The 27,683-nt window shown below is 32.2% G+C and overlaps 2 protein-coding genes across 2 annotated transcripts; both read left to right on the plus strand.

Annotated features, from left to right (window-relative positions):
- Positions 1-8,438: 8,438 nt before the first annotated feature.
- On the plus strand, positions 8,439-15,201 carry LOC126725121 (WD-40 repeat-containing protein MSI4-like). The gene is made up of 15 exons (XM_050429651.1): positions 8,439-8,791; positions 9,911-9,974; positions 10,501-10,587; positions 10,724-10,786; positions 10,919-10,984; positions 11,132-11,206; positions 11,376-11,451; positions 11,808-12,033; positions 12,367-12,448; positions 12,751-12,824; positions 13,013-13,124; positions 13,243-13,317; positions 14,280-14,347; positions 14,526-14,625; positions 14,842-15,201. The coding sequence occupies exons 1-15, from the start codon at positions 8,664-8,666 to the stop codon at positions 14,935-14,937; spliced, it is 1,392 nt and encodes a 463-aa protein (XP_050285608.1). The 5' UTR covers positions 8,439-8,663; the 3' UTR covers positions 14,938-15,201.
- Positions 15,202-22,280: 7,079 nt separating this feature from the next.
- Positions 22,281-27,659, plus strand: LOC126725120 (transmembrane 9 superfamily member 7). Its single transcript, XM_050429650.1, has 7 exons — positions 22,281-22,540; positions 24,085-24,249; positions 24,379-24,488; positions 24,678-24,786; positions 24,863-24,975; positions 25,816-25,966; positions 26,065-27,659. Exons 1-7 carry the CDS (start codon positions 22,427-22,429, stop codon positions 27,220-27,222), a joined length of 1,920 nt encoding a protein of 639 aa, XP_050285607.1. The 5' UTR covers positions 22,281-22,426; the 3' UTR covers positions 27,223-27,659.
- Positions 27,660-27,683: the final 24 nt, after the last annotated feature.

The following is a 27,683-nucleotide window of genomic DNA, read 5'->3' on the forward strand; positions in this document are numbered from 1 at the left end:
AAATTACTCTTTCAAACACCCATTATAGTCTCTTGTGCTATTCCCGTGTGATAGAAGGTTCAAAATCTTTTTTTAATTTCAAAATAATAAATCAAAACTAATACCTTTTATGTAAGAATATAAAAAAAAAAATTATTATTTATTAGGAAAAAAAAAAAAAAAAAGGTAAGTGCATTGAATATGATCTACTAATTAATTAATGAAATACATGCACACATTTTATTTTTTTTTGAGAAACACACGCACAAATTAATTTAAATAAAAATAAATAAATAATTTTTTTTGAGAATCAGAAAATTATTCAATGTAATAATGAACAACAATTAAGCAAATTACACGAAAAGATAAATTGAATGCATTCATGAAAAAAAAAAAAAAAAGATACAATTTATTAGGTACAACACTTTTAATTGTCATTGGAAAATTCAACATTATTTGCAATCCATTGGTCAATGTTGTTGTGGGGTAAACTTTAGTTAACACCATGAGGTACAACACTTTTAAAAAACTGTAACTAAATAATTAAAAAAAAAAATACTTAAGGGCTTAAGGCAAGTGAAAAACAAACAAACGCTTAAAAGAAGTTAATCAAAATGTTGTTGTTTTATAATATATCAATGAATTTTATAATATAAAAAAAATAATTAAAAAAAGCACAAATATATGATTTTACAATTATACAGTTGACTTTTTTATTTTTATTTTAACAATATCTCCTTATAAATAATAATATTTCACTCTTCTCTCACTTTTGAAATAAATATATGGAAATAAATATGATGAAATGAGTATTCATTATTATTATTATTATTATTTAGAAACAAACATACACACAAGTGAAAACAAATAGGATTCTAAATAAATAAGATTATAATACAAGCCACGGTAATATTTAAGACAACATGAAACAAGTTATACTACACACATATATTTTGTATTACCATTGCTCTCAAACAACATTATAGATAAAATATTCCATAAAAATTCCTTCCAATCAATTATATTCTATTATTTGTTACCTCCCAAACAAGCTTTTTCTAATTATAGTCTTAAATTCACATTAGAAATTAGTAGTAGCTGTTAATAAATTTGTACTAACTATTTGTATAATTACAATAATTCTAATTATAGTCTTAAATTCATATTAGAAATTAGTACTAGTTTCTAATAAATTTGTACTGACTATTTGTATAATTACAATAATTGAGGCCAATGTGGGGGACATAAATAAATGAAACAATGCAAACCCCAAGTTCCAACCTTCCCCCACCCCAATCGGAGATGCCCCATAAATAATATGAAAATTTGTCCATCACAAAATTTTTGGTTGAGGACGTGGCAGGATTTCATTGGTTAAGACTATGGAGATTGTCTACAGTTTGACATAAATGTTTACAATTCCCATGGTTTGGTAAGATTTTAGGCTTTATAGGAAATTGGGACCCATTTACACCGACCCTAGTGGGACCCTTGCCGCCCATGTATGATTTCTAGGAGTAAAAGTGGACGGTTTGATCGAACGGTGAGCGCGTGGGGATACGAACCAATCAGTATCGTTCATAGTGCTGCTTTCGGCCTTTTAAGTTGTAACTTTTTTTTTTTGAGAAAATTTTAAGTTGTAACTTGGGTACTAGTGGATCCCCCTCATGCAAATTCAATGCATCACACGGACCAACCTTACTTTGTGAGTGTTTGGATCCGCGTTTTTGCGTTTGTGTTTTTTTTTTTTTTTTTTTCACTTATTTTCCACTTGTTTTCTGCTTTTTTGAGAAAAAAACACTGTTTATAATACTGTTTATATACTATTCACAAAACCCACAGTCACTTTATTCAGAAAAAAAATAAATAAAAATGGGTCTCGCAGTACTATTCACTCATTTAAAATTTATTTTGCTACAGTGTTTTCAATTTTTAATTTTCAATATCAGTAAAAATAAGTCGTATCCAAACGGAATAGATCTACCCATAGAATACATATTGTTAGATATAATTATTTTTTAAAGCTCCATACAATCCATATTTCTATACTATAAAAAGGTCTTTAGTAAGCTGTATTTGATCGGACTAAATGTAATTGTATTGATTGGAATCATTTGGTGTAGATTTTTTTTTTTATTGGTTTATTTAGTTTAGAAAATAAGATATGAAAAAATATACAGTATAATTTTTAAAAGTTGTATATAACTGAATAAATTAGATCAAATTAAGTGCAATATAAACCTAACCAAACAATGTACTAATAAGTATCATGACATGTTCTTAACTATTAAGACAGTCAACAAAAAGCCTTATAACTCAACTTATTAGCATATTCAAGGTTTGATTTCGTTCTCCCTTGTTATAACTATTGAATTATTAAAAAGTATTAAAACAACTAAGTTCACATTAACAAAGGCAATGGAATTTGGGTATAAGCACCAAGAGCTTTGTTAGTTGTCTAACACCTCCTGGTGTTTAAAACAAAGATGTCAAGTGTTCAAATATCATCTCCCCTATTATAATTACCAACTCATCAAATAAGAATTTGGATATAAGTAAGAACTTTCGAAGCCGGTATTCTAAATGTTGTTCAACATCTATCGAATTCCCCCCATCAAGTGATCAAACATATTGTTGATGAGATCATATTGATTTTGAATGCCTTATTTGAATGGTTTGTATATCGTACCCATAGAAAGGCTAATTTTATTGTTGATAGTTGAATGGGCCAATTTGAGATATACTGAGTTACCCCAATCCCTTCCATTCCTAATGGCCTTGTGGAATTAATAGAATGACAAAATTTGGCTACAAACTTAGTTGTAGCCAAGGACTACAACTCCCATTTAAAAATAAATAAATAAATAAAATGGCTACATATTTTGAGAACCTAATCATTGAATTGCATGTTCTTTTATGTTCTTAATACTCATGTCAAATTCTGTGCATATCAAATACTCCATCCGTCCCAATTTGTTTGTCATGTTTGAAAAGTAAAACCTTTTAAGAAAATATCATTTATTATCTAGTCTGCCTTATGAAAATGTATAAATTTACAAAATTATTCTTAAATAAATTTATCAGCTTTTTTTTAAAAAAGAGTTATTCTTAATGAGACAACTAAAAAGATGCCCCAATTAAATTAATTTTTTAAATATCTGTTAGTTTTCTTTTTAAATAGTTTTGAAAATAAAGTAGAGGTATAATAGGAACATTAATAAATTAATGACTTTTATTTTTTGAAACAGGATAATATTTTGGGACATCATAAAATGGAATAGAGGACAAACAAACTGGGACGGAGGAAGTATTATTTACTATTCGATCCATAAACTTATATTTTATGCATTACTTTATACTGCAAAAATTTGAAATTTGAACATTTGATTTATGATATAACTATTGATCTTTGATTATTTGGAAAATTTTCAAGCATAAACGATATTAAAAGAAAATATTATCCAATAATGAATTTGTCAAAATTCACATCAAGTAAAAAGATTAAGTAGAGTTATATCCATTGGTTACAACCAAATTTGTAACCAAACTTTGTCTGTCCTTAATAGAATGAGTATGGGATCCTCCTTTTTGTACCTTGCTTATATTTCTTTTTTCTTTTTTTTCCCTAATAAATAGTTATTACTTAGAAAAAAAAATAATAATAATTAATGAGTGTCCTAAGGACACACATTAATTAAGAAATAATAAACATTCAGCTATGAGATTGTATTTAAGATAGTTATAATATATTCATAATCCTGTAGCTCGAACATTTATCTCCCTAGACCCCCAAACACTTTATGTATAGGGAAGTATCAATTAAACTACATGGCTCTTGGCTCAACTATGAGATGTAATGCATTTAAAAAAAAAAATCAAACATACTTGTCAATAATTCTAATTCATTGTACACATAAATTTATTGTAGCTGTTTGTATTTTTCTTGATATGTATGTACACTGTAACTATATTTTTTGAACATTTATAAAAACATTTTTAATGGAGCATTCAATATAACTTGACTTGTGCCCTTATGGCACTCATCAACAAAAGTCAAAATAATATCATGGCATGTTTCATTCAACATGTTATGAATTTTTTTTAAATCAATATTCTTACACCATGTTTTATATTATATGCTCTAAAGTTAAAATACCACACAATTTTGTATATATATATATATATATATATATATCACACAATTTCGCCTTTTTTTTGTGGGGGGGGGGGGGGGGGGTGAGGATGGGTATACAAAAAAGAAAAAAACACAATGATTGGCTTGCTGGCAATGTTGCTTAATAAATTGAGTTCAGTTTGAAACTTGAATTTATTCTCTATAATACTCAACTATGCCTTTTGACTCTCACAATGCATTTGTGAAATTATTTTGGTAATTCTATAAATAAATTATATGGCATGATGATTTTTGTCCAACTATCTATAAGGACTTGCTTGTAACTCCGTACATTTACATGGAAACACTTAAAGATATATATACAATAAGATATATAATATAATTCCTATATATAATTTAAAGACTATTAATAATCATTTTTATATTTTGTTAACTCTTTAAAATTTGTTGTAAGGATATTATTAGGTATAGAATGTAAATTGTCCATATATTTTTTTTAATTATTGTGAAGCATTTTTTTTACGATTTATTTATTTTAGACTCTTCGGTTTTTGTACTTAATAACTCACTTTGATAAATATTTATGATGTGGTCCCACATTTAATTCTAAAATTAAGAAATAAAACTCTTTAAGAATAAATAATTTAGAAGACATAGCGAAAAATTAGAACTCTAATTTGAAATTCTAATTTGAATTTCTCTCAGTTTCACCTATTATTATTATAGATGACTTATAAACTTAAATTGTTTTTAGTTTTACAAAAAGAAAGGCTCATAAATATAAAATCATTAAAAAATTATGTTTTTTATGGTTTACTTATTTTGGTCTTCTCGTTTTTTACACTAAATTAACTCATTTGATACAAAAATTAAAAAACTTAGATTAGATGAGACACATGTTGCAAAATTAAACTATAATTAAAATCCAATTTGTACATTGAATTAACTCACTTGGCACAAAAATTTAAAAACTTAGTTTAGATGGGACATGTGGCACAAAATTAGACTTTAATTGAATTCCAATTTGAAATCTGATTGGATTTTCTCTCAACTTTACCTATTATATATATATATATAGAGAGAGAGAGATTAGTGAAGACCAAATTAACATTAAATTTAAAAGGATTAAATGGTAATTTTATTAAAAACTTAATTCTACTTTGCTTTCAAAAATTGAATTATCACTCAATTTTTTTTTTTTTTTGAAATTATCATGTTGAAAGATCAAACCATATCAATTTTCAATTGACAAAATATATTATTGGAATTAGGGTTGAACGTATGTTATTATGAATAATTAATTATGATTGGTTCTTAAAAAGAATTAATCATAATTAATAATGTGTCAAAAATGGACAAGAGTGCATAGGATGAATGTAATAAATAATGGCTATTTTTATTTAGATATTATCTTCTTATAAAATGGATGACTAATTTTTATCAAACAAAAAAAAAAAAAAAAGGATGACTAATTAAATTTTAAAAATTTTAAAGTATCCTTTTGGGGTGTTTAATTCATTGTAATGTGATAGACATTACGATAATGTAGATATCAAAGTGTTTGGTTTTTTTTTTTTTTTTTTTTTTGAGAAGAAATAGCGTTTAGTTCATTTATTTGTAAACAATACAAAAATTTCACATTACCATAAATCATTATAATATGATGATTACCTTCTTAGATGGTGGTAACTTTATATCTTACTTATAAGGATATCAAATACACCTTTGAAATAACCAAAACATTCCATCAAATGTGTCTAAAATTTGGTTTAAAACTCATAATTATCTCCAGGAAAAATTAGAAAAGCGAATAATAAGGCTACAAGTATGTACCATAAGTCTGGAGTGTCAATCGACACCATGACCATTTATCATCTTATGGAATAATTACGAGCTCGGTAATTATGAAATGAAAAATCCTCTATAAAATTGTTTGGATGATAGAAAAGCCCATTATGGCTGAAATAGTAAATCTTGATCACATTCCTCTATTTGCTGCATGACATTGGAAGCAAGCATGATCACGTGGGCAAGTCTGTAATGATGATGGAGTGACCAAATAAAGGCAAAGCCAAGTGGTCATTGAAAACCTTTCGCAGTTTGACTGCAATTACTTATAGAAAATTGTTTGGAATGTATTAAGACAAAGCCTGAAGATCTCTAGACCTTGATCAAATTCGACCTAAGCCTGGGTGTCTAGTTATTTAATTTCCTTGTTATTTGATCAAGTCTAAAGTCTCTCTCTCTCTCTCATATTCCCCCCCCCCCCCCCAAAATGTAAAAATTTTAATCATATCTTTTTAATATGATTGGGACAAGTTTGGGTTGAAGATAACGATCATTGCCTCGCTCGAATCAATTATATGTGAAGGATCTACCCATTGCCTTGCCTTACCACATCTACTTAACGACTTAAATAGAAGAGTAAATTTCACAAACCTACTATGAGGTTTGTGATAATATCAACTAGATCTAAAACATTTTAAAACACACAATTTGGTTCTCAAAAGACAACTTTGTCCCTAACTTTTATTCTCCCCTTTCTCTCTCATAAAATACCCATTTCAAAACCCATCTTCTTCGTCTTCTTCTTGCTTGTCTTAGGAGAATTCACAGCCTCTTTGAGAGCCGAAGCCAACATTGAAATCTTAGCTTAAGCCTTAAATAGCTCCTTTGGCAACAAAACCTTGTCAATCATGTAGATCACAATCAACTGCTCATTGATCGAAGCGAGGTGGTGTTGCTAAATCTCTCTTTTTCTCTCAGCTCTCTCCCTCTCACCCTTTGACTTTCTCTTAGCTTTCTCCCTCTCACACCCTGACTCTCTAACTCTCTTTGTCTCGTGATTTTGGGTGAAGGAAGACCAGTGGTTGAGCAATAGATCGGTGGGTTGTGTTTTGGGTGGAAGTGGATTATGATTTTGGGTAGGTGTGTTGAAGTTTTGTTGGTTTTTAGGTGGCATTGTGATAGTGATAGTGGTAGTGGTTCAATTCTAATGGTTGTGGGTGTGGGATCTATGAGTGATATGGGTTTGTTGGGTGGTGGGTTTTGTAGGCGGTAATGGGTGTAGGTGATATGAGTTTGCTAGGCGGTGGGTTTTCTAGGTGACTACGGGTGTGGGTGATATGGGTTTGTTGGGTGATGGGTTTCACTGGTTAGAGAGAGAATTATGAGAGAGAGTTTAAGAAAGGGAGAGAGAGAGAGAGAGAGAGAGTAAAATTTAGGAACAAAGTTGTCTTTTAAGGACTAAATTTCCTAAATTGGTGGGTTTTAAAATGTTTTGGACTTAGTTAGTATTATCACAAACCTCATGGTAGGTTTGTGAAATTTACCCATCTAGATTGGGTACTTGCTAACCAAGGTGGCATTATGTGTAAATTTTAACATCCCTATCACATAAGGATGAGTCTCACACTAGCTGGGTCAATTCTCATAAATTCATAAACTTAGTATATGTTGCCAACTAACAAATAACACAAAAAGTTAATGGCCATAAATTCATAAAATTAGTATATGTTGCAAACTAACAAATAACACAAAAAGTTAATGGCCATAAATTCATAATCTTAGAATGTATAGAGTTTCAATTCTTCATTCTAAAACCTTAAGGTTTTTTTTTTTTTTTTTTTTTTTTTTTTTTATCATTTGCCATATTGTCTTTTGGGACTAACTTTTGTTAGTTTTTATGAACGAAAAATCATGCGACCATCGTGTGAGTAATGATGTAAATCAATTGGTGAGTGTTTTTAGGGTGCGTTTGTATAAGTGGTTGCAAAATGGTGTTTTGGATTTAAAATGAGTATTTGTAAAAAAAGTTATGAAGAGTTGTTATTTGCAAAATAGAGTTTTGGGTTTTAAAAACGCACTTTTAGGCTCCCAAAACGCCTAGCCAAATAGACCCTTAATATGATCGCATGATGATCAAGTGATTTTTCCATCCATAAGAGTTAATAAAAATTAGTTTCAATGTTCAATTTGGCAGATATACAAATTCCAGAAAGCCATAAGAAATAATTGAAATCTTACAAGGTGTTTTGGCAAAAAAATAATGTTAATAATCTTTAGGTTTGAAGTTTCTAATGGAGTAAATTGTAATCGAGAAATGATGTTTATTCATGAAAACGGAAAGAAAATAACAAATTTCTTTTTATTATTATTATTTAAATATAGGTAACTTCATTTCTTTTTCATAATGCAATATAAAATTCATACATCAACCTAATTTAAGTGTACATTTACGTGAATTTATGTGAAGCAGAGATAGTAGTATAATCCTAATCACTACTCTTACTATTCTCTGTTAATAGGAGACTATCGTTGTGTTAAAGCCCTGAGGCCCCTGACAGGTGACAGACACACGCATTGGTCCATTTTTCACTTCTTACATAAAGAGAGTGAGTGAGAGAGTCTGACAAACAGACAGACCTTACATTTTCATAGGCGGGAAATTGAAACCCACCTCACCAGCTTTGATATATAAAACAAAAGCAGAGCAAGAAGTAGAAGAAGAGTCTTACAAAGAGAGAATCAGAGAGAGAGAGAGAGAGAGATGAAAGAGAGAGGGAAAGGAACAGAGCCATCAGTGGATGAGAGGTACACTCAATGGAAATCGCTGGTGCCAGTGCTCTACGACTGGCTCGCCAATCACAACCTCGTTTGGCCTTCTCTCTCTTGCCGGTCTGTACAAAACCCCCCATTTACTCTCTCTTTCTCACTCTTTAGGGTTTCCGTTTTTGTTTGATTTTGTTGGGTTAGTGTCTGTTTGGATGCTGGGAAAAGTGTTAGGGAAACCAAAGGAAAAAAAAAAAGTAAGAGAGTAAAGTAAAGTAGATTAAAATGATGGGTTTTTGGTTTTATGCTGTTTTGGGTTCTGGGGTTTGATGAAAATTAAAAAAAAAATTGCAATGTGGGTTGTCCGTACTATTCTGTTTTGAGGGTTTTGTTTGCATTTTAAGGTACTTGCTTTTTATTGTGTAACATTGCCTATAACTGTCTTTGTGGATGCTGGGAAAACTGTAGGGAAAATAAAGGAAAGAAAAAGTTGAATTAGATTAGAATGATGGGTTTTTGGTTTTATGCTGTTTTCGGTTCTGGGATTTGATGAAAATTAAGAACAAATAGCAATGTGGGTTGTCCGTACTATGCTCTCTAGAGGGTTTTTTCTTGGTAGTTAAAGATAATATCTTTTTATTGTGTAATATTGGCTTTTTTTACTGTCTTTTTGGATGCTGAGAAAATGTGGGAAAAGTAGATGGAAAGCGGAGAAAGGACAAGTTGGTTTAGAATAAAGTTGAGGGCTTTAAGTTTTATGCTGTTTTGTTCTCTAGAATGTGAAGGAAGATGGGTACTAAACATGCATTTCATTGTTTTTAAGATGTTGAGAATACTGTCTTTTTTAAAGAGTGTTTGTGAATTTGTAGTACTAAGTTAATTTTTAGATCTGTTTTGGCAGGTGGGAAAATGTGGGTAAAGGAAAAGAAAAATGAATCGTTTGGGATAATGTCTTATGTCTGATTTAATTTCTAAACCGTGAATGCAATGGAATGAAAAGTTTGATTATGGTGGTGCTCAACTATATGTCTCGTATCACGCCTATGTAAAAATTCCACTTTAAGGGTTTTGATTATATGTGTTACTGTAAATTATTTGGTGGGCATGTGTTTGTCCATAAAAATCTTGTAGTTAGGGATTTTCATATGGAAATGAAATGAAGCTGCTAGGTAACATAGCTACACTTTATTTATGGTTAAAGGTTCAGAAAAAGTAATCTGATCCTTTATTTGTTGGTATTGATAGATGGGGTCCGCAACTAGAGCAAGCCACTTACAAGAATCGCCAACGTCTTTACCTTTCGGAACAGGCAAGATATTTTCTGTCTCTTGCAGTGTTTGAATCTTTTTTTCATTGTTGATTGTTAAGGCATTGTGTTGATTTTGGACTGTTAATTGTAAATTAAAGAAAGAAATTACCAATGAATTTATTCTGTAATTGTGGGAATTGGTTCAATATGTTTGTTCTGGAAAATGAGTAATTCTGAAGTTAAAGTTCAGTAATGATTATTTCTAAGAGCTTAACACTACAAATTTAAAACGTTCTCATGAGTGCCTGGTTGGAAATTTGTCATGCATTCTAGATTACTTATTCCAACTGCCAGATCTTTGCTGCTGTATTTTATCATGTATGATTTGAAATAAGTTATTAATATTGTTGAACTTGTCATTATTTTCATATTGTGCATTTGTGATTTACTTGCCTGCTCATGTGGAGTTGATATTAAGTCACTGTGTGATGTCATTGTCTGTTGTTTGTGCATCATCTTGTTTACTCTGGGATTGTATATGTTGATTTATCCTAGTGGTTTTATCTTTTGTTGTCTTTTTAATCAGACTGATGGCAGTGTTCCAAATACCCTTGTCATAGCAAACTGTGAGGTAGTTAAACCTAGGGTTGCAGCTGCAGAGCACATATCACAGGTGATTTCCTGATGGAACATGCATTATTCATAATCCCCCACACCCACTCTTCCGTTTGTTTTTGGTGGTGGTTCTGTGAAGATGTTTGCTCATCAGTTGCATTCTCTTGGCATGCTCTGGTTGCTTGATCTTACAGTTCAATGAGGAAGCGCGTTCTCCATTTGTAAAGAAGTTCAAAACTATTATACATCCTGGCGAGGTACATGTGGCTTTTAAAGAAAATTACATTTCTACTTAAAATGGCTGCAAATGAGGATCTTTTAGTCTTATTAGCTATCAAATTTCAATGATTACAGTTGTTTTTGTTCTTATTCTTGTTATTATTTTGCAGGTGAACAGAATCAGGGAACTCCCACAGAATAGTAAGATCGTGGCCACACACACTGACAGTCCTGATGTAAGCATTTATCTTCATGTTGCCCTTTTCTTTTAAATGTGGATTATCAAGATTTCAAGGTTTTTAAATCTTGTAACTTGTCTTTGAATATGAAGTTTATAAACCGGGGAAGCTCAATATGCATTAAAGTTTTGAGTTTATGATCAGGTCCTTATTTGGGACGTTGAGGCTCAACCAAATCGTCATGCTGTTCTGGGAGCTACAAATTCTCGTCCAGACTTGGTGCGCCCCGTGCAAATGAAACTCTTTTTGCTATCCTTTTCATGAATGTTTTAATACATTGAAAATTCTTTGTTATTTGTCCTATTTCATTTCCCCCCTTCGTATCTTTAAATATATATATATATATATATATCAGGCAATTGTTAACTCTAAATGCATTGTCTTACAGATATTGACCGGGCATCAAGATAATGCTGAATTTGCTCTTGCTATGTGTCCTACTGAACCCTTTGTGCTTTCTGGAGGTTGGATTTCTTTTATTATCATTTTATCTAATGTCAGATAGTGTTAGTGTGATGGATATATTTATCTTGTGCCTCTATCAATGTCAGCTAACCAGCCATGTGTGCGTGTGTGTATGTGTGTATATATGTGTGTGTGTGTGTGTGTGTGTGTGTGTGTGTGTGTTCTCATTTATTGAGTCATGTGATATTGGGTTTGTAATTGAATAAACTTGCTGCATGTCTATCCCCCAGATAATGTCAATATTAAAACTTCTTTGTGATGTTGAACTTGAGTTGATCATCTTCTTCCTCTACTCAAGTTATGAACTATATCTCCTTTCAAATCATATCATTTGTTGGGGAACTTTCTGTGCCAGGCAAGGACAAGTCTGTAGTTTTGTGGAGTATTCACGATCATATCTCGACTTTAGCAGCAGACACAGGGGCTACAAAGTCTCCGGGGTCTGGTGGCAGCAGCGCTAAGCATGCCTCTAAGGCTGGTGGGACTAATGATAAACCTGCAGACAGCCCTTCTATTGGTCCACGGGGTGTCTACCAAGGGCATGGGGATACCGTAGAAGATGTGCAGTTCTGCCCATCAAGGTAGCTTTCATCAATCATAGTCAAATGCATTGATTATGTATGGTTTTGTGGTTCTATATTCGTGATTTTTCCACATGGCCTATAACTTATTATCTGTCACATATTTGCAATCATGCATTTAATTTAGTGATTAACATGTTCTTTGTTTCTTGTCATTTGACATCAAGTAGTGCTTGGGAATTACCCCCATGTAGATATTTCAAGAGAAAACAAAGCTCTTCCCTATTTCCTGAATCTCATGTCTTTTTTATACTTATATTGCACAGGAACTGTAGGTGCTGTTTTTCCCTGATTTTCTGATATGCATTTATTATTTGTTATTTGTGTTAAAAGTGCACAGGAGTTCTGTAGCGTAGGCGATGATTCTTGTCTTATATTATGGGATGCAAGAGTGGGATCTTCTCCAGTTGTCAAGGTTGCAATTCTTCCTCTTTTGTCTATCAGTTTACTGTGCCATGGCAAGCTGTGGTACAATACCAAAGATTTTCTAAGTATGAATTACTGACATATAAAATCTAAATATTCATTTGATTATTCTAATAGGAATTTTATTTATTTTCCCGTCTTGATTGTTTTAGGGATCCTTTTTCCTTCTCTACAGTGCTCTTTATTATGCAAGTTTTGTGTTGTAGAATTGAAAATGCTGCCGCCTTCTCTTCTCATGGCTTTGCATTAAATGTTTGATGCAACTCAGTTATTTGGTTGTCATTTGGGCAGGTTGAGAAAGCTCATGATGCTGATCTTCATTGTGTTGATTGGAATCCTCATGACGTAAATTTCATTCTGACAGGGTATTTATTTCTCTCAGGCTTTGCATAATGAAATTGATCTCTTGGACGCTTCACAATGCAGAATGTGTCATGATCTGTGTGCTTTTGTTTCAATGTTTTCTGTTTCTGGACCTATTTGAATTGTCATTTTTTTTAAACAGTTCATACCGTTATTTGGTTTACTTAAATTTGCTTTGCTTTTCCTTTAGGTCTGCTGATGCTACTGTTCGCATGTTTGATCGCCGTAATCTCACCTCTGGGGGTGTTGGATCACATGTTCATAAATTTGAGGGTCACAATGCAGCTGTCCTTTGTGTACAGGTGATAGAAAAGTTTTGGGATTATTTTCTTGGCTTTATGTTACATCATGCCTTTTGTTATATATTCAGGAATAGGACTTATTTAGTTATTTTTAACAAAAATATGCATTTGTTTTCAGTGGTCTCCTGACAAGTCATCCGTCTTTGGAAGTTCTGCTGAGGATGGCATTTTGAACATTTGGGATCATGAGAAGGTATGAAGCTATAATTTTTCTCTATACAACCTTGCTCTCTCTCTGCCTCTCACTCACACACACACATGATCATAAGACAACATATAGATCATATCAAAAAAAGAACCAACAATGCTGTGATGGTAAGAGATGGAAACTGATAAATATATGGTGAACTGACAGTAGATAAGGAAAGTTATTATTCCTATAATGATCAAATGCAGTGTATAAGATGGTTCTACATATGTATGGGTTGATTTGTTGGGGGGTGGAATATATGTAAAGCCTTCAAGCAGATTTCCAGCGTCACAATTTGCCTGTTATAAATGTGCCTTGCATTCACTATTTTATTAGCGAGCAACTGATTTCCAGAGGTAGTTTTTATTATTGATAAGTATTGAGGGTATTTTATTTATTTTTTATTGTTCCAAGTGCTGTTTTTTGCTAATCTCAAGCTTCTCAGGAAGTTTTAGAAGTAATCTGGTTTCGTTCACTGGTATTATTCTTTAGTAGTGAGGATATCAAATTATCAATCCAATGGTTCCTACTACTATGACTGATTATAAGTATTATTCTGTATCACTTTATAATTTTTTACTTGTTGCGTGGATGATTTTAGTCATACATGGGTTTGGACTTTGAAGTATTTCTACTTCAGCATTACACCAAAGCGATTCAGAGCGGTTAAGTGAGATTTAATTACTCCAACTAGATCTTCCCTGCTTTCACATCACTCTTGTACCCACTTTTCCCCTTTTAAGTTTTTTTTTTTTTTTGGGGGGTGGGTGGGATGGACGATGGTTGTGTTCCCTTTTCTTTTTATAATTTTCGGTTGTATTTCTGTTGAATCTGGCTACAGGAAATTATCAATTTTGTTTATTAGGGTTCATCCCAATCTGAAACTCATTGCTCAATTCTTGCTTAGTCATTGTGGCATTTATGTTTCTTGTGTTATGCATGTAACTGATCCTATTGCCTTTCAGGTTGGTAATGTTGGATCTAAAATGCAAAATGTTCCTCCAGGCTTATTCTTCCGACATGCTGGCCATAGGTATGAATTTGTGTATCTTATGTGTGTGTGATTTGCTATACAAACAGGTTTTTTTGGGGGGCTGAATTTGGTGTTTGTTACTACTTGTTGATTGGATGTTAATGCAATTATATGCTTTCTGGATGCTTTTTTCTGAAGATTTTGTACACAATACTTTATTTCTATTTTATGCATGTAGGGACAAGGTTGTGGACTTCCATTGGAATGCATCTGATCCGTGGACAATTGTCAGTGTGTCCGATGATTGTGAAAGTACTGGAGGAGGTGGTACACTGCAGGTAATCAATATATATATTAACCCTAGTAGCTTATCATATAGAATGTGCATTTTTTTCCTTCAGTAGTTTAATAGTGAAAAATATCAGAGGGATAGCATTTTGCTTGAATAATAATCAACTTGCATGTAAAAATAAAATGTACTTCAAGATATGAAAATATTTTGTATTTATGCTGCTGTACATTTCCTTGATGAAAAAGTGATGGTTCTGGTGCAGATATGGCGGATGATTGATTTGATATACAGGCCCGAGGAAGAAGTTCTAGCTGAATTGGATTCATTCAAGTCCCACATTTTAACATGTTCCTCTTGATTGCCTATTTAAAAAGTTGTTAAACCTTCGTTTTCAGTTTGCTCAAGCTAAATGACTTCCACCTAAAGTTTCCAAACCTTGGTAGTTCAATATTTTGTTGGTTCCGAATTTGACTATTAAAATATCCTCTCTCTGTGTCTCTCTCTGTTCATTAAGAGCAAAACTGAGCTCCTTTTGTGTCATTTGGTAACTGATACAGTTTAGTCATTTAGCTGGACCTTCATTTCAAATACTAGTACTACCCGTGTGGGAGTTTTAAACAAATGACATAGCAATTAATCTAAACTGTTTTAACTCTGTTCATTAACAATATGTCTATGGATACAATACTTTTAAGAAGAAAAATTCACAACAAATTATAAGTGGTGACTGGTGCATAATAAAAATAGTATCAGTAGTGGACATGGATGAAAGTGATCTTCAATTACAATAGGCTATGTCAATAATTGTGAAAATATTATGTCCTTATTGCATTCATAACATTACTTTTTGGTCAATGCGATATGAGTACCAGTAACAAACATTAGGCCTTGGAGGGGGGTTTTGCATAGGAAATAAGACGTCAACCCTCTTTGGCCTAGTTGTATGTATTCCATCTTTTGTTACTGACATGAACATTTGATCTTCGTTATTTGCTTTCTAGACAACAATGGAATTTAAGTTATGAGTTCATCTCCTGTGCCCTTTGAATGGAACACAAAATGCAAAGGCCTAGTACATAAGAAAGAGTTCTAAGAAACTAAGGGAACTTAGGCAACTTAAACCATGATATGTACTTAAAAATCTTAAAAGTTTTGTTTAATCTCTCACCTCTTAAGCATTTTTCAAGGTTTAAGATTACAACTTTCATCGGGGTGGAAAGTATACCAAGAAATAAAATCCCCTCCCCATTTTGTTTTAAATGTAAGACATCCCACGACTGGTTAAAAATAGAAGTATTTTTTTTTCCTCTGTATTGCTAGATGCGAGGCACATGACATTTATTTGATTTTTAAATGTCATACGTCTTACATCTAAATAAAAATTTGAGTAATTTAAAGGATTCAATGATAGGGGGTCTTATCCCAATCCAATCTCAACTTTTGCTAAAGGTTGAAAGTGGATTAACTTAATCATTTTTGTAATGCATAAATCACATATAATATTTATTGGAAATAGAACAAAATCCTTGTGGTCACATTTGGATATTTCATGCCCTGCAAGTGCCATTAGAATTCCTCGCATAGGGATAACCTGGGCTTGAAATCTTATCTTCCGAATTTTTGTGGGGGCCAAAAAAAAAAAAAAACCCTCCCCTTTCTCTCTTTTTGTTAAAAAAACATATCTAAAAATTAAAGACCAAAAAAAAAAAAAAGATAAAAGAGGGAAAGGAAAAATGAGGATAGCATATTCCTTAATCCTTTACCATCTTGCAATAGAAGTATGAAATTAACGGTTGTTTAGCATATGAAAAAATTTATGTAAATCTCACATAAATTTTATAGGAAAAATAATATTAATTTTATTCAATACTTAAAATATAGTTGTGGGGGTGTTCAAGGACCGAGAAGAGTAAGCTGTAGGATGTCCTGTACCCACTCATTTGTAAAATGCATACCTGAGAAGTTGGTCTACCCGAGAAGAAGATGGGGAAGGTGCATAGTATCTGATGAGCGCCCGAATGGGAGAAATAGCATTCTAGGAGAGGATCAACATGGTGGGAGGAGGCTTCCTGAAAGGTTATATCTTCCATCATCGCATTGAATGCTCTGTAATAACCTTATCAGCTGCATTAATGTAGAAGTGACCCCTAAACAGTGTTTTCATAACTAGCAACCCCTTCTACCACCTTTAGCAGAACCTTGATGGGACAAGTATCCAGAAAAGAGCTATGGGGCGTACATGTGGAGGGATAAGATGCCAAGAAGGAGGATATATAAGGGGAAAGAAGCTTTATAAGGAAAGGGGGGATTTTTCTTGAAGTGTAAAAATAAACTATAGAATGAACAATGAAGGTTTAGTGTAGAATCTGTATCACCCATCTTTAAGAACAAGTCCTTGGATTCTTTCGAAGACAATAAAATCCTAAATTACTACTCGAATTGTCTATCTCTAGAGCTTCTAGTTCCTCAAATTGGACCAGAACTTAGTCCCAAAATTATGCTTGAACTTTTTTTCCACTCTCTTTAAAAATTCTATTGTGTGGGCTTGAGTTGAGCATACGAGGGACAAGGCATTACTGTTTTTAGTGGACTTGGGCCCCCAATTTCCCAGTACCTGCAATAGTTCTAGAGGATGTTCTTTTATTAAATGGTTATCACATAATTGATATTATTTTAGTTAAAAAGAGGCTGATAAAAAGACACTCTTTGTATCATCTCATATGTAAATATATGCAACCGTAATGGTTCATCTATTTTATATAATATATGTGATAAAGTAATACCCAATTTTAACCATTTAAATTAAACAAGCATGATACATAAAATAAATAAATAAAGAAAAAAAAAACCATATTGTAAAATTCTCCAATATATTACTAGAAGCCAAATAACCATAAATTCTAATACATGTGGATTCAAGAGGACATTAATCATCATCCTTTACTTTAACACATAGTTTATTGTGACATTTTAAATACTTTTTATTCATTTTTATTAATTAAAATTTTAGAACTCTGTAGGATCGAAAGGATATTTTGTATCAACTGGAGTCTAAAATTCCATTATTATTATATTTGAAACTCTAGAGTGTTTTGGCTAAATATTGCTCAAAATTCGAATTTATAAGCTATGTGTATACTGTTTAAAGTTTGTTTTTGCTAAATGAGAAGAGAAGTGAAATTTGGTACCAAGACTACTGAATTGCTTGCCAGAGAAAATTTGTTGCAATGGCACACTAGGGGTGTATTTGGATACTGCTTATTTTACTGAAACTGAAAAATTATTATTAAAAGTACTGTAAATAAAGATAAAAGTTAATTAAAATAGTACAGTGAAGCTCGTGAATAGTGTCAAAAAATACAGTGAGACTCATGAATAGTAGTAAAAATAAGTTGAATAGTGAAATAATTTTAATTTTTCCACCTAATCCAAATGCACACTAGGTTCCAAAATAGGTGAGAGAAAGAGAGGAAATATACTTACTTTATTACTCAATTTTGCTTAAAGAAATACTTACTATGTTGGTCAATTTTGCATATTAAATTTGACATGTTTAATTTCTATTCTAATGTCATAAATTTTAGAGGCTCGCCAATCAAAGAATTTCCAATGGTGAAAAATTAGCAATTTAGTTTGGACATTTGAGGTCAAAAAATTTGTAAGTAAATAAAAATTGAAGCAAATAACCATAGAGACTTAAACAATAAAAATTGACTAATGACCTTGTTTTTCACGGAAATCTCCCCTTATTTGAATCTCTTATTTTCATGTGCTTCATGGACAAACCAATTCCTATAAAATAAAATAAATAATTAGTTCTTTAGTTTTGCCCTCCATAAAACCAGATGTACAACAACGACAACTGCTCTAATAACCTTGAAAATAGTTATATACAATTTTTATTATTCCAGAAAATTTTCCTACAATTTTCTTAACAAATAAATCAAAATCTCATACAACAATCAAAATCATATGAGCAATGATTGAAAAAAAAAGAAAGAAAAAGAAAACATAATTAAGAGAATGACCTGGCAGGGAAGGACTTCTTATAGAGAAAGAGAGTTTTTTTTTTTAGGGGTTAAAGTTTCAAATTGTAAAGAAAAATTGTAACTATCATATCTTTTAATAAATTTTTTTAAAATAGTATCTATTACTGTATTTGTTTTTAGAAATAGTTATAGTATTTTGGTAGGATTTTTTTTTTTTTTCGTTATATTTTTTTAGAAACTTTTTTTCCTTGTATTCAAAATGATAATTTTTAATTTTTGTTTTTGTTTTTGTTTTGTTTATTATTATTACTTTTTTTTTAATAGTTAAGCCTATCTAATTGATGTGATAATTGTATGGAGTGGAATAAGAATGAGTAGTTTTTTTTGGAAGAAGTAACCGTGTATGTAATTTAATTTCTTTTTCTTTTTCTTTTGGATAGATGTAATTGAAGTATTTGAATTCAAATAGTTAACAAATACATTCCATAAAAAAAAAAAAAAAAAAAAAAAAAAAAAAAAAAAAAAAAAAAAAAAAGATAACAAATACAAATAGCTAGGAATGATTTGGAAGAAGTAACCGTGTATGTAATTTAGTAATTGATTTTTTTTTTGGATACAAGTAATTGAAGTATTTGAATTCAAATAGATAACAAATACATTCCATTAAAAAAAAGAAAAAAAGATAACAAATACAAATAAGAATCAAATTGTTTTTGGAAGACGTAACTGTGTATGTAATTGAATTTAAAAAAAAAAGAAAGAAGATAACTATAGGGAAAGAATTTGGATTGGACCCAATATAGGATTGGGTTTAGCCTAATAAGCCCAAACAATGAATTTGTAGAGCGTGGGTGAAAGAACTAGTTTTATCCAATAAGGAAGACAATAACAATTGTTGATTTAAGAGCATCAAACACAATTAAGATAAGAAAATATGTCCTCGACACGGCCTGAGGAGCTATGTTTTAATGTCTTATTGATGAACAAGGTTACAAGAGTTCAAAGGACTATTACAAAGATTTCTTAGTTTTTTCGATCCCTTCTTTTTGGCCACCTTTCTATGCTATATACTATAATCTTGGTATCATCTCTACCATACACGTGTAGGTTAGGTTCTAAGAACTCCTTCTTGTCCCATCCAACACCTCCTAGAACCTCCAACTAGCAGCTGTAAGGCTGCTTAACCACTATTTATGTATCACCTCCACATTAATGCGGCCAGAGAGTTAATTGGGATGCATTTAATGTGAATGTAGCAGCTTTTGAAGATATTTATTGCCTCCCTTTACTCATCCCTTATCCAATGTCTGACTTCTAATCGTGATGCAATCTTGAAGGATGTCCAGGATGATAAGACATTCTTACTGACCTCGGACCTCTATTTCCGAGATAGCTTTCCTCCTCGGACATATTTTGGACTATCACACACAATCCTTATTTTTTCTTATCATACCATTCCCATAATAACCTTATTTGACAGTTAATATCCTCAGATTGGGCTATAGGCCCAATTCGTACAGCTTTTAATAGTACCTTCTGGCTAACTGGCCCTTACAATAACAAATACAAATAGGAATTAGATTTTTTTTTGGAAGAAGTAACCGTGTATGTAATTTTTTTTTTTTTTTTTTTTTTTTTTTTTTTTTTGATAGATGTAATTGAAGTATTTGAATTCAAGTAGATAACAAATACATTCCATAAAAAAAAAGAAAAAAAAAGAAAAAAAAAAAAGAGATAACAAATACAAATAAGAGTCAATATTTTTTTGGAAGAAATAACCGTGTATGAAATTGAAGTATTTTTTTATAGATGTAATTGATTTTTTTTTTTTGAGAAGATAATTGAAGCATTTGAATTCAAATAGATAACAAATACATAGAAGAATCAAACATTTGAATTCAAATAAGTGGTGAGAATGACCATTTTTTTTTTATACATGAGTAGTATTACTCTTTTAACCTTTTTTGCCTTTTTGTATACAAAAATTAAACTAAAAGGTATGTTATTTTAGAATTTGTATGATAATATTTTGGTATGCCAAAAATTGAAAACGAAAAAGAGAAATCCTATTATTAATACCACAGTATAGATAAAGAAAAATGCTACGTCTACAACTTTTTTACAACATTGCTTACCTGTCACTGCCAAGTCACAAAACACAACTTGAATAATTTGACTAGGAAAAGAAAACAAAAAACAAAATAAAATGAGAATTCAAAACAAAATAAAAAGATTAAGAAAACAAAACAAACAATCATATGAAATTCAAAACATCAGCATATTTAGGGGTTTTGTAGAAGGAAGAATCTTGCTCTCACACACTGGAGGCGAAGGTGGAGGCAGAGGGCAGAGGGCAGAGGCGGAGGTAGAGGGCAGAGGCAGAGACGCTCACTTCTTCTCCCCGTCGTCACACATCGTTGCTTCTCTATCTTCCTCAAAACGATGAGACCCACATATCTTGCTCTCACACACCGGAGGCGAAGGTGGAGGTGGAGACGGAGGTAGAGGGCAGAGGGCAGAGGGTAGAGGCAGAGGCGCTCACTTCTTAATCTTTTTATTTTGTTTTGAATTCTCAAATTTTTTTTTTGTTTTCTTTTCTTAGTCAGATTATTTAAATTGTGTTTTGTGACTTGGCAATGATGGGTAAGCAATGCTGTAAAAATGTTATAAAATTGTTATAGACGCAGCATTTCTTATAAAGAAATAGATGTACTTTGATAAGTATAATAAATTACGAGTCCCCTTTAGTTTGTGCATTACATCATGTATTTGGAGATAGATTTGAATGCTTGACTCCATTAAAAATACTAATAAATGCATTTAACCTAAAAGTTTTTTTTTTTTTTTTTTGGAGGGGACATTTTAGACATTTTATTTTTTTTGGTGGGTGAGAGGGACACTTTAGACTTAAGAGTAGCCAAACGCTTCATTAATATGGGATAAAAAAATGTCCACAAGTCATTAGCCTCACTTGAGAGCTGGAACTAGGCAAACAATTCGATTAATATAGGACCAAAAATTTTCTCAACCATTTAGGGTTTTTTTTTTTAATAATAATTTTATAAATATTATTTATATATATAATTTTTTTTGAAAATGATTAGAAAGTACTACTATTATAAAGCCCCTTAAGGCTTTGACGTGAGACGTGAGTGTTAATTTGGTTTGGATTTCTTTATTTGAACGATTACTCTCAATATATTAAGCTAGTAATAAATTAGACAACATTTCCATATCACATTATGAATGCATGATAATAAAATCAAGTAAATCGTGTGATCAAGTGTGTTAGTTTTTAATATAAAATACTAATAAAAGGCTTAATTTGTTACAAAACTAAAGTGCAACAACTATGCAAGGATTAATTGTTATTATTAGTCCAAATAACAAGATTAACACTCACATTAAAATTTATAAAAAGCCAAAAAATAAAATAAAAAACTAATAGAAAATCATGCCTAAAGTTTATATATTGTAAGTATTAGATTTTTTTTTATATATTAAAAATATTATTGTAAAATTTTAATTTTATCAATTAAAGTACTAAATTTATGAAAATCAATAAAAATATTATTGTAAATTTTTGATTTTATCAATAACGTAATAAATTTATGAATATCAGCTCAATTTGAAGCAAAGAAAAATGATAAATTATTAATAATAAAAAAATATTGCGAAAATTTTATGTTTTTCTAGATTTTCTCAGTGAAACCGTGCAAGTAATAATTGCAAAATCCGGTCTCCTGTCTCTCTCTCTCTAAAAAACCTCAAACCCCATCGCCTCTCTCTCTCTCTAAGAAACCTCAAACCCCATCTCTCTCTCCCCGTGGCTCTGAGCACAAACAGAAGAAGAAGAAAATGGGTACACTGTGTGGGCTTACAGTGACCACAGTTCTCTTGTTTTTTCTCCTCTTTGTCTCTCTATCTCACTCCTTCTACCTTCCTGGCGTTGCTCCTCGCGATTTCCAGACTGTATGTTCCCTTATAATCCAAACCCACTTCTCAAAATCTGTGCTTTATTTCATTCTTTCACCTCTCATTGCTTGCTTTCCTGTGTAGTTCTATTTTTGGGGTTTCTTTATTTTCTGTGTTTTTTGTTGTATTGTTTGAGTTCTCTTTGCTTTATGTGGAGCAGTATTGGATCTGGGTTTTTGAGTTTGATCTAATTTTATGTTGTGGTGGATCTGTGGGATTGTTTTTGAGCTGTTTTTGGATTATGGGTTTTGTTTGGATCTGGATTTTTGTTGAAATTTAGGTCAAAGTTTTGATTTTTGGGAATTGGGAATGTGATTTGGGTGTTTGTATTTGTTGCTGTTGTTGTTGTTTTTTTTTTTTTTTTTAAAAGGTTTTGATTGGTGTTGTTGGGTTGTTCTGGTTTTTGGGTCTAGGAAATGATGGATTGGTTTGATCTATGTGTATATTTGGGTTGCACTCAAGGCCTTGTTCAATGTTTCTATTGGTTGAAAGTTAGATATGTTGGATAGCTCATGTGTGTGTATCTATGGGCATTTTTGGATTGCACTTGGAGGCTATGTCTAATGTTTCTATTGGTAGAAAGTTTGAAATTTTGAATAGCTTGTGTGTGCATGAGCTAGCCAATGTGATCAAGTATTCGATGTGAATTGCAAAGTGATCCAAGATAGGATATTATGTAGGTGGTTGAAATGTTTCACTACGGGATTGAATATAGCTTGGATTGCATTTTGGATCTCCTAATATGTTTGAAAGTTTTTGTTGAGATTTACATAATATTTGCTGCCATTCTGATTGCAAAGGTTTATAAAAATGGGTGCTTTAATCGCAATGGGTAATAATGATATTAGTTTCAGAATTTATAAAGATCTCATATTTTCAAGTGTTTACCATCTCTGTGATGATTAGAGGCCAGCTCAAGTGTTTACCATCTCTGTGATGATTAGAGGCCAGCTCAGGAAGTACTGCTTGTGCAAATATATTACACATAAAAGTGTAAATGAAAGACAATTGATTCAAGTTACATGGACAAGAAGTTAGACTGTACATTGAGCTGAACTCTTGAACCATATTTTGTTTTCAACCTTTTGCATCACATAATGAAGTATCCTTCTTTGTAGAACAAGTTTGTGAATTTGGTAATGATTTGATTTGGTTAGAATGTTCCACTATAGGATTGTACATAGCTTGGTTTGAATTTTGGATCTCCTAATATGTTTTGAAGTTTTTGCAGCCATTCTGATTGCCAAGGTTTATAAAAATGGGTGCTATAATCACTATGGGTATAATGATATTAGTTTCAGTCTTTATAAAGATCTCATTTTTCCAAGTGTTTACTGTCTCTATGATGATTAGAGGCCAGCTCAGGAAGTATCATTTGTTCAAATATATTTTTACTTTGTTGGAAAAGAAAAGGGCTGGGCTTATGTATTTTGAGAATTTGGTTAAGAAGTTTCTTCACTGTTTGATTTCCTTGCAGCGTTTTTTTTTTTTTTTTTTCCCTCACAAATTTCTTATAAATTATTATTGTCTACTTTGAACAGGGAGACCCCTTGCCAGTCAAAGTGAACAAATTATCATCTACTAAAACACAACTTCCATATGACTACTACTATCTAGACTATTGTAAGCCTGGCAAGATTTTGAACAGTGCTGAAAACTTGGGGGAAGTTCTTCGAGGTGACCGCATTGAGAATTCTGTCTATACTGTGAGTATCTTTTACCTTTTTTCTGTATTACAAATCTGAATAGGAAAAAACCTTTTCATTTACTTATTTCAGTTATTTTTTCATTGTCTATTGACTATTGTGTGACTAAATTTATGAATTTTATGACAGTTCCAAATGAGGAAGGAGCAATCATGTCAAGTAGCCTGTAAAAAAAAACTTAATGCTGAAACTGCTAAGAATTTTAAGGAAAAAATCGATGATGAATATCGAGTTAACATGTAAGTCGATGAACTGGCTGTATATTGTTCATGAAGTCTCTGTAGTTTTTCTTATTTCCATTAGTATCTTTTAGTTTTCCATTGTGGGTTTTAAGAATTTTAATTATTTTCCTAAGTGAAAGGCATTAATTTATTTAGAATGTTTAGTATATTCCTCTTTTTTCTGAAATCTCCAGAATGCACTTGCAGGATTTTAGATAACCTTCCAGTTGCTGTCCTTAGACAGAGGAGGGATGGAATTCAGTCAACAACTTACGAACATGGTTTCCGTGTTGGGTTCAAAGGAAACTATGCTGGGGTATGCTTCAGAAGCAACTTATTATTTTAGGATTTTTGTGTGTTTGTTCTATCTTAAACATTTGTTTCTTTTACAGAGCAAAGAGGAGAAATATTTCATTAATAACCACTTGAGCTTTAGAGTCATGTATCACAAGGATCTTGAGACTGATTCGGCTCGGATTGTAGGGTTTGAGGTTACCCCAAACAGGTGTGAGAATCTTTTCCTCTTTTGTTTTTGATATATGGCACCTCCTCCCCTTGTCAGAGTAAAGTGGAGGGTGGGTTCGGTTCCACTTGGTGCATGTGTAAGTCCATAGAAAAGTGAACTGCTTAGATGATCTTACCAAGAGACAAATATTCAAAATCAGCTACATCATGATAAAGAAGGGTTGAACTGTGAAGAGTTGTCTATGGATTGAAATGTTTTGATTTTTTTTCTCTGCTTTTTTACACCTATGGTTTGAGCTAGTCTTACTCCCAGAACTTGTCCGATGCTGCAATGCTGTTTGCGTTATATTCCTTTGCTTCATTCTGCTTCTTTGGTGTGGAACTTGGACGTTTCTTCTGATATTAAAGAGTTACTGTGGGAAACTGGGAATTTTATTTTTTATTTTTTTTGATAAGTAACTGTGGGAATTTTATATGAGATGCATGTATTTGTTGCTTGTTTTTGTGCTACATGCTATAACTTTTTCTGCAATGGCCTGAAAATTATAGAAAAGATGAAATGTAGAAGCTCCCTTGTAATTTTATACATTGAAATTGATTTAAAAGAATGATACCAATTTAGATTTTAAAAGAATAATGCCAATAAGTTTAAAGAAAATAGGAATTTTTTGAAAATGCCCACAAAGTGCATTTGTAAGTTGTTTTTTGACAAGTACATTTGTAAGTGGTTACAACTAGCTTATTTATGTTCTTATGTACTTGGGTAGCACCCTTTCAACCTTTTAATGAAATTTTACTTGTGTGTATGTATATATATATATATATAAAGCTTATTTATGTTCTTGTCATCGCTTTTGACTCTTGTAAATACTGTAAACAGCATTAATCATGAATACAAGGATTGGGATGATAAGAACCCTCAATTAGCAACGTGCAACAAAGACACCAAAAATTTAGTGCAAGGTAACGTCGTTCCACAAGAAGTTGAGACAGATAAGGAGGTTGTTTTTACATTTGATGTTTCCTTTAAGGTACTCACTCATAAAATCCTTGTCTATGTCTCTCTTCCATACTCAACTCCTTCCCTTGTATAATACATTTAACTAACCTGTGTTGGTCTTTTTCTCAGGAAAGTGATATCAAATGGGCATCTCGATGGGACACATACCTCCTCATGAATGATGATCAGATCCACTGGTTCTCCATTATAAACTCTCTGATGATTGTCCTTTTCCTTTCTGGCATGGTGGCCATGATCATGATGAGAACTCTGTACAGAGATATTGCCAATTACAATCAATTGGACACCCAAGATGAGGCCCAGGAAGAAACAGGATGGAAACTTGTCCATGGAGATGTTTTCAGGGCACCGATCAATTCTGGTTTACTTTGTGTTTATGTTGGTACAGGTGTTCAGATCTTTGCAATGACACTTGTGACAATGATTTTTGCTTTGCTTGGGTTCTTATCTCCTTCCAACCGAGGGGGGCTTATGACTGCCATGGTACTGTTGTGGGTTTTCATGGGCTTGTTAGCTGGTTACTCCTCAGCACGCCTGCACAAGATGTTTAAGGGCACAGAGTGGAAAAGGAATACCTTGAAAACTGCATTTATGTTTCCTGGCATTCTTTTCGCAGTATTTTTTGTTCTGAATGCCTTAATTTGGGAGGAGCGATCTTCTGGGGCAGTACCCTTTGGAACAATGTTTGCTCTTTTCTGCTTATGGTTTGGTATATCAGTGCCCTTGGTCTTTGTGGGTAGTTACTTGGGATTCAAAAAACCAGCCATTGAAGACCCTGTGAAGACTAACAAAATCCCCAGACAAGTACCAGAGCAGGCATGGTACATGAAGCCAGTCTTCTCTATACTTATTGGAGGCATTCTTCCATTTGGGGCTGTTTTCATTGAGCTCTTCTTCATCCTAACATCAATATGGCTAAACCAGTTCTATTACATCTTTGGCTTCCTTTTTATAGTCTTCGTTATCCTTCTAATCACTTGTGCGGAGATAACAGTTGTGCTCTGCTACTTCCAGTTGTGTAGTGAAGACTACCACTGGTGGTGGAGATCATACTTGACTGCCGGCTCCTCTGCCCTCTACCTGTTCCTTTACTCCGTCTTCTATTTCTTCACCAAGTTGGAGATCACAAAGCTGGTTTCAGGCATCCTTTACTTTGGGTACATGGTAATTGTATCCTACGCTTTCTTTGTCTTGACGGGAACCATTGGCTTCTATGCAAGCTTCTGGTTTGTTCGAAAGATTTACTCCTCTGTTAAAATCGACTGATCTAAAGATGCAGAAAGAGGGTGATGAGGATGAGGATGAATTCCAGACCACGACAGGAAGCATAGAAGGGATAAAGATTAAATTGAAAGCTATTTTGCAATCTCTTCAAAACCTTGTCTATGTTGACGGTAGCATGGGCTTGGCCTGTTTGTTTACACCTTTGTTAATGTCATGAACAGTAGCTTAGTAGTTTTCTTGCAAGAAGCTTGAGCAGTGACTAAAGTATGGATACTTATATAATATCCATATGGTTACAACTGATCTTTGATGTGTCTCAAGTGGTTTGATTTCTTGTTATCTGGTTAGGAGCACTTATAATTGATATTTTAGAAATCAAATAATGCAGCTCTAGAGGCAATAGGTAATGTATTTTTGTTGCACCTGCATTGTTGTGAATTGTAGTTTGTAATAATTAAATATTCCTTGATTTTCTGGCCCTTGACCTCTTAAACTATGGCTGG

Source organism: Quercus robur, chromosome 5 (genome assembly GCF_932294415.1).
Source record: "Quercus robur chromosome 5, dhQueRobu3.1, whole genome shotgun sequence".
Taxonomy (NCBI): domain Eukaryota; kingdom Viridiplantae; phylum Streptophyta; class Magnoliopsida; order Fagales; family Fagaceae; genus Quercus; species Quercus robur.

Coding starts and splice junctions, on each gene's coding strand:
- LOC126725121 (XM_050429651.1), top strand. CDS start 8,664: ATGAAAGAGAGAGGGAAAGGAACAGAGCCATCAGTGGATGAGAGGTAC. Junction 10,985..11,131: donor CACACACTGACAGTCCTGAT/GTAAGCATTTAT, acceptor GTTTATGATCAG/GTCCTTATTTGGGACGTTGA. Junction 12,034..12,366: donor GTGCAGTTCTGCCCATCAAG/GTAGCTTTCATC, acceptor TTGTGTTAAAAG/TGCACAGGAGTTCTGTAGCG.
- LOC126725120 (XM_050429650.1), top strand. CDS start 22,427: ATGGGTACACTGTGTGGGCTTACAGTGACCACAGTTCTCTTGTTTTTT. Junction 24,489..24,677: donor GATGAATATCGAGTTAACAT/GTAAGTCGATGA, acceptor ATGCACTTGCAG/GATTTTAGATAACCTTCCAG. Junction 24,976..25,815: donor TTTGAGGTTACCCCAAACAG/GTGTGAGAATCT, acceptor TACTGTAAACAG/CATTAATCATGAATACAAGG.